Source organism: Apium graveolens, chromosome 2, assembly GCF_009905375.1.
Source record: "Apium graveolens cultivar Ventura chromosome 2, ASM990537v1, whole genome shotgun sequence".
Lineage (NCBI taxonomy): Eukaryota > Viridiplantae > Streptophyta > Magnoliopsida > Apiales > Apiaceae > Apium > Apium graveolens.
This window is the reverse complement of record NC_133648.1, coordinates 230,301,006-230,308,197: the sequence shown is the minus strand read 5'-3', so window position 1 is coordinate 230,308,197 and position 7,192 is coordinate 230,301,006. Positions and strand designations below refer to the sequence as shown.

General features: G+C 33.7%; 1 protein-coding gene across 1 annotated transcript; it reads right to left on the bottom strand.

The window, feature by feature from the left end:
- Positions 1–5,668: 5,668 nt before the first annotated feature.
- Positions 5,669–6,694, bottom strand: LOC141697404 (F-box/kelch-repeat protein At1g57790-like). The gene has a single exon (XM_074501772.1). The coding sequence runs from the start codon at positions 6,692–6,694 to the stop codon at positions 5,669–5,671; it is 1,026 nt and encodes a 341-aa protein (XP_074357873.1).
- Between the last annotated feature and the right edge of the window lie 498 nt (positions 6,695–7,192).

Sequence of the window (7,192 nt, the reverse complement as noted above, 5' to 3'; positions counted from 1 at the left end):
AAATTAAATGTTATAACAACTTCTATAAAAATAATAATGTTTTTAATAAAAAAAATTGTTTTACATGTTGATGATTTAGACACATGGTTCGACCCGAAATATTGATAAATAAGGATTTAACAACCCAAACTCGGCCCATTACAAAGCTGGCCCATTACAAAGCACAACCTTCGTATAAACCAATCACCAAACCCTAATTTTACTAACCTAACCGCCTCTCTCCAATCCACACTACAGAACCCCTCTCCCTCTCAAACCTCATTTCGCAACAAACTCATCTACCAAACCCAGCTTCTCTTCTTCATTCAAACTGTTCCAATTTTTCATCAGTTCACTTTCTTGCATCTTCAAGTGCTTACATATCTATTTGAACAAAATTTCAGCACTTTTCTTCACTGCGCTTCCTATCTTTTAGTCAAACGGGATTTCATTTCTCGGCTTCTGAAGCTAAATCTGATGCAAGTTCAGCATAGTTGTTCATTTTTTTGGCTAGAATTTGGTGGGGGTGTCGAAAAAGTGGGTGGTTGATAAAGGGGTAAACATGATTTGGGGGAAAATAAAGAGGCATGAGAAATATAGGAGAGACATGAGAGAAAATTATGGCGGCAACATCAAAAGAATCTGCAATCGGCGTTACAATCCTCTAGTACAAAGCTTTCAAGGCGAGTTTTAAATTTCATTTCCTTATCTTATGTTTCGATTTAGGGTTTATTTTTTAGGGCTTTTGATTTTGGGTTTATAATTTCCTGTGTTTCAAACTTATAATTTAGGGTTTCTTTTCTCTGTGTTTTGGGCTTGTGTAATAATGTATGTATAACTGTAATTTAGTTTGATTTGATTTTGAATGTTACTGATGTTGTATTGTGTGTTTGATAGGGGGATTTATATCACCGGAAGTAGCTTGATTGGTACTGCAATTAAAGCGCTTGGTATTACTTCGAAGAATCTCATCAGATTATACTCGAATCCTAGCTTTGCGTATTTGTGTGCATTTTTATTTTGATATGATTTTACAAATCTATTTTAATAATCAACTTGATCTATTTTGGACTGTGCATTGTTGGTGATGTATGTACTATTTACATTTGATTTCATGTTTTATTTAGGAACAATTTTAGCCTTCTGCTTCTTCTGGTATTAATTTACACTCACTTCTCTCTTTTTACAACAATATAAATAAAGAAAGATGTCATGATCATATGTTATTCAGTTTTACAACAGTAGTGATAATTTTAGATTGTAATGTTAACACTTTGAAGTTTATTTTCTTCTATTTTACTTTAATCTATGAAGTTTATGTTCTTCTGATGTATTTTTATTTTTAATGTTAATGGATGCAGTAGCTTTCTTTTCACTTTTAGTTCCCCTGATAAGCTCTGTTTATATTTCTATACACTTGTGTTCATCATTAGTTTTCAATTTAATGTCACTAGCATCGATTCATGTTAGAACAGTTTTACCGTAAGAAAAAATAATTCTAGTGCCCCATACTCTGCATGCTAAAGCTGTTTTGAATGAGACTTAACGTGGTATGTATGCAGAATCTCTGTCAAGTCATTAGTTTAATGAATATGTCTTTTAATAATTTATTAATAGTTGAAAGTAATCTGGCTGCTTGATATTAATACACATATTAGAATATTTTGTAAACTCAAGCTTAAGGTATATCCTATCTTAATTCTCAACATTACAAAGGATTTGGAAACATGCAATTTATCATTGCTTCCAGTCTCGGTACTATCTATTTAAGGAAAAAAGTCCTGAATCATCCCAACAAGTAATAAAGTATACTAGCATATTCAGTAAGATATACATGGCACTCTTTTTTCTTTTATCTAATAATATAGGCAGGGTTATTTTGTATCTTTGAACTTTCATTATAAACTTAAGTGTGTTGCAATTTCTTTTTCTGTGATGTTGGCACTAGGCCTGACTCAGAAACTCACTTTAAAGTTTTGTGTTGTTTGTAGTGTCATTAAAAGATAAACGGGAACAATACTGTAACATAGATATGTTATTATTCATTAGTTATAACAAAAAGGAGGACCTATATAAATTTATAGGTCATATGCAGGCATATTTATATTCATACTGAAAAAAGCAACAATCAATCTAGGTGACCATCTTAATCTAAAAAATGGCCTTCTATTAGCTCTTTACATCAGTGTGGTCGAGCATATTTGAAAAAGGTATTGTTTAAATAAGTTTTTCTTATATGTTGCATATTTTATGAAAACTTTGTAGTTTTCAGCAAGAAGCACTTATATCTTATCAGCACAACTGGTGTCTATCATCTAGACAATGAAAATAATTCTTTAACTATTATAATCATAGTTTCCTAGACTTTTTGATGAACCTAGTTCTTTTAAAGATTATAAAAAAAAAGTTAGAAGTAGACAATTTTTCTCAAACAAACCCTTGTGTATTGCAAAGAAGAGTGCAGGGATCCTGAGATCATCATGCTAATGTTTTAGCATATATTGACTATAAGTTACTTTTTAGCGTGTAGCTCTGACAGAGCCTCAATTTTAAACTTGGAAACTGTAGAACCTGATGTGCTTCGGATAACAAATTTGCAGGGGATTATAGTGCCAGAAAACTGATAGAGATGTTAGCCTTGCACTTAGATGCCACGTATGCATAATGCAATATGTGGGAAGAGTTTTCTTCTTGCTTCCTGAAGATATCTCAAAGTGAAGAAGACAAAATGTCAACATGTCTCGCTGGTAATGACGAAATCTTGCAAGGGAAATCAAAGACCTTCAGTAGGAAGACAGCTATAGATGTTAGCAGTGTTACGGGCAAGGAGTGGATATTGCGGTGCAGATGGTGGCAGACCCGTCACTTCAGCTTAAGTATACTTGCGTTAGAACTTGAAGCAGGTATCATTTTCCATATATATGTGATTTGGGCACCTATCTTATCTTAAAGGTTTTATCTACTTGATTATAATAAGCTTAGTTGTGTGAAATAACATGTTGACTGAGCTTAATGTTAATTTTAAAACAGCTTATTGACTTTGTCAATTATTTTTATCCCTACAATGTAATTAAACGAATAATGGATATGCATGTTCTAACGCCAACAGGTGATACAAAGCTTGTAGCGTGTAAAGCAGCAGCAGCTTGCCATATGTATGAACTATATTGTGTGTACGTAAAGGAGGCATTGGGTTTTGTAGAGCGAGATAAAAATGAAAAAGAAATGCTGTCATTTTTGCAGCTTCACATGCAAAATACTGTTGGTTTCTATCATAAAAAGATGAAATAGTAAGTGCATACTCACTCACTCACATTTTCTTTGAAATATTTAGCAAATTCTATATTTGATAGATAAAACATTAGAAAAAAAGGGGGGTTGAATGTTGGTTTAAAATGACAGGGATAAGAAGGGGCTCAAATAGGAGGATTTGATGCAGGAGCTATGGGGTTGAAACATGTTACTTGTTGGTATTTAATTTTGAAATTGTGTATTTATACACGTTTGAAACATATAATATAATATGTAATTTAAAATTCTACATGTTAATATTGGTCTAAACATAAAGGAACCGTTTCAAATCATATTTGTTTATCGATAAATTTTCACATTTTTCTTTAATTGTCACTAAGCAAACTATATTTAAAAGATAAAGTTCCTATACTGTGAAATTTAAGATAGACATCTGCATTTATTTTTATAGTTCCCTGTTCATAATATATATAGCATCATTTTAGTATCATATGGAATATGTATCCTATTGGGTGCATGAGAGTGTTTGCGATGTTTACTTGTTTTATTTTCTCAATTTTTTTATGCTAAATATACAATTGAATGGCATGTGCAACGCTGGTTTTCTTAAACCATTCTCCTCATCTTTATCGTATATTTTTCATTCGCACTATGACTTACTATTGTTTTTGTTCTCAGAATTTACCAAATGAACGGACTAGGGGAATACTAAATGAGGAGCAAAACCTTACAGAGGCAAGACTGGATGAGTACCTTCACAAAATCTTTGAGAATACAAAAAATGTATTCGCAAGAAAGATTTGATGTACTTTCGGTGTTTTAAAGTTAGAATTGGATGTATGTACTTTAGCAGTTTCGTATGTTTAGAACTTGCTGGATGCCTGATAGGGCTGTTTTTGTTAGATGCCTGATAAGGCTGTTATTGTTGGATGCCAGTTACGACAAGTATCATGTGAAAACAGACCAGTTCTGTCCAAAATTTTATATTTGCAAGTGTTGCATTTTCCGTAATATGATGTTGCATATTGCATTGTATTGTGTTGCACTTAATTATAATACTGTTGCAATTTAAAAAATGGTGTTGCATAATGTGGTATATACTGTTGCAATTGAATGAAATTGATGTTGCATATGCATCAAAATGGTGTTGCATAAACAATGTGGGCCCCACAGATAACGTGGAAAAAAGGGTCCCACTGCTAACGTGGCATTGTGGGCCCCCACATGTTGACGTGGCAGGTGGACCCATGCCGACATGGCAGGATGGGATCCAGCTGACGTGGCGTGCTGACGTGGCATGCTGATGTGGCTCTAGGGACCCCCTGTTGCTGACGTGGCATCTGATGTGTCAGTTGCCACGTAGGACCAAGTGTACTATCCTGTCAGGTCTAATGCAACACTTTCTGTTGTTGCCAATAGGTGATTTACTGTTGCAAAATCCACCTGATGCAATACTTTCAAGTGTTGCACAAAGTGTGGCATTAGGTGTCTACGGCCACTTCCACATTGGCAACCCCCTTAGTGTTGCCTATTACCTTATGCAACACCATTTGGGCCTTATGTAACTGTATAGTTGGGGTTGCCTATGTGCACTTATGGTGTAGTGTAATCTGATGACATATTATTTGTGCTAGGGATCTTTCAAACAGCAATTTCTCTGGACATGCCCCTGCTTCTATTGGAGATCTTGAGCACCTCCTTACACTGTAAGACTTATATAGTACTGTGGGTTGTATCTACATGTTCGTATTGTCGGTTATGTAGAGTTATAGTTATATAGCATCTACATGTAAGCACATCATGTTGGATATAGAAGTAGAACCAAGTACACTCTCCTTCGAATTATGTGATTCATTGTCATTGTGAACTAACAGTTAACATGGGAACTCCTAGAGTCTAAGTATAGCAGATACCAGTAGTCTTTGATCACTGCATAATGTTATTTTGTATGGTAATTTTTACATGAGGATCTCATCTAATTATGTATATGTACATACTAAATCATGAACTATTATGTTTAAAACTCAGCTTTAGACTCCTACTAGTTCCACACATTCTCTAACAAAAGTATTAAAGATAACCATATCAACAATAAAAATATTTAAAATACCGATCAGAAATCAATACTTCTTCATAGTCAATTGTAAAAATTCTAATTACAGACAATATTTTTTTTACCTCCATCTGTTTTGAACAGTGGGAGGTTCTAACCACAAATATGGATGACTTCTGTTGCTCACCGCGGAATTATAATTCTCGTCTTCAAGTAAATCATCATCATTAGCAAGATAATAATTAGTTGCATTCGTGTAAGTAAAACTTGAACTAAAAAAATTATGCTCGACTAAGCCACTATTCTTCAGAGAGTAAACAACTCATCCAGAACCTGAGAAATAATAAACCTTGTTTGGCAGTATTTCATTATGTCTTGCTTTAACTACTGCACTGACCAAAAGTTTTTGCCAACAAATAGTGATTGATCCCCTAGGCTAATTACTGGAATCCACACCTTAATTGACCAGTCAAACCTTTTTATACAAGGCTTTGCTTGTATGTTGTGATTGTTCTTCTTGAGGGAGCCTAAGTAATAAATGAGCATGAGATCTCCATTTAGCTCAAAAACTAAATAATTTAGAGAACTATAGTTTTGAGCTAAATGATTGTCTATAGCTATATTCTCGAACCTAAACCTCCCATTAAGAATGTCGTATGATGCTACTTGTCCAAAGGGAGAAACAATGTAAAACTTTCCTTGAATGTAGATAGGGACGCAAGAACAAGGGATAAACTCATCAACTCTTTCAAATTGTGTAGCAGTCCATTCTTTATCAATGTTGCGGTAAGTCATTATCCTGATTGTTGAAGAATTAGGACATGCAGCATCCAAAAGCAGGAAGACACAATCAGGAGAATTAGGGTCGGTGGAAAAGGTTCTTCTAAATTTAAAAGGAAGTGGATGGTCTGATTGAGGGAGTTTGATGACTTGTTTTGTAAAAGGAGAGAATAAAACAAAGTTTCTACGATAAAAGGAAGATCGGTATGTACGTCTTGTACAAACAAATAACCAATTATTAACTACTTCTGCATTGATCTCATTCCAAGCAGGAGGACATGGAATACTTAATTTAGTCAATGAAACTGTGTGAACAGAAGTTGCATCGAGACGCGATGAAGGTTCATAGAGTATGAAGTCTAACCTATTGTGCGCACTTGCAATTGAAAGACTAAATCCGATGAACCATGGTAAAAATGCAAGTGATGTTGTATTGCTAACAGGATGAACTGCTAGCCAGGACTTGCAAACTGCACGAAAACGAGTCTGATCAGTAGGACTAGTGAGTCTGCAATATATCTCTCCTAGCAGATTTGAATCAAGTTCAGACCATAAAACCTTGTTATATGTTTGCTTTTTCCAAATAAACGAGTAAAAACGATTAACAACCCGATCAAAGCCAACCATCATGGCTGACTCTCTTGAATGGTCCTAGCCCGTTTAATTGGTCGAAAATTCTATACATATACGTGCATGTACGGTGAAGGTGAAAGTTTTTTATATTATTTGTACAAACCCTAATTCTCTCTGAGGATTCCAGTATCGGGTTAACATTCAATTCCAATTTTAATGGATTTTTAAAATATATATATTTAATGAAAACGTTTTTCCTCTAAAAAATACTCATTCTAAAAATCGGTTAAAGATGAAGCTATTCAAAAGAAATTGAAAATAATATTTTAAAATATTAGTGCATTTAATTGAGATTTAAAAAAAAATGGGTTTATATTTATAAATTATTTATTAAAATGTGATGGTATTAATGGTTTAAAAATTACCTAGGTGTGTATTTATCTGGATTTTAAAGTCGGTGTATTTAATTGGGATTGCCATTTTATTTAAAATAATATGGTGTTGTTTTATAAAATTGAAAAAAGCTTCTAACACTAAATATTGAACTTGCCAGAG

Coding starts and splice junctions, on each gene's coding strand:
- LOC141697404 (XM_074501772.1), bottom strand. CDS start 6,694: ATGATGGTTGGCTTTGATCGGGTTGTTAATCGTTTTTACTCGTTTATT.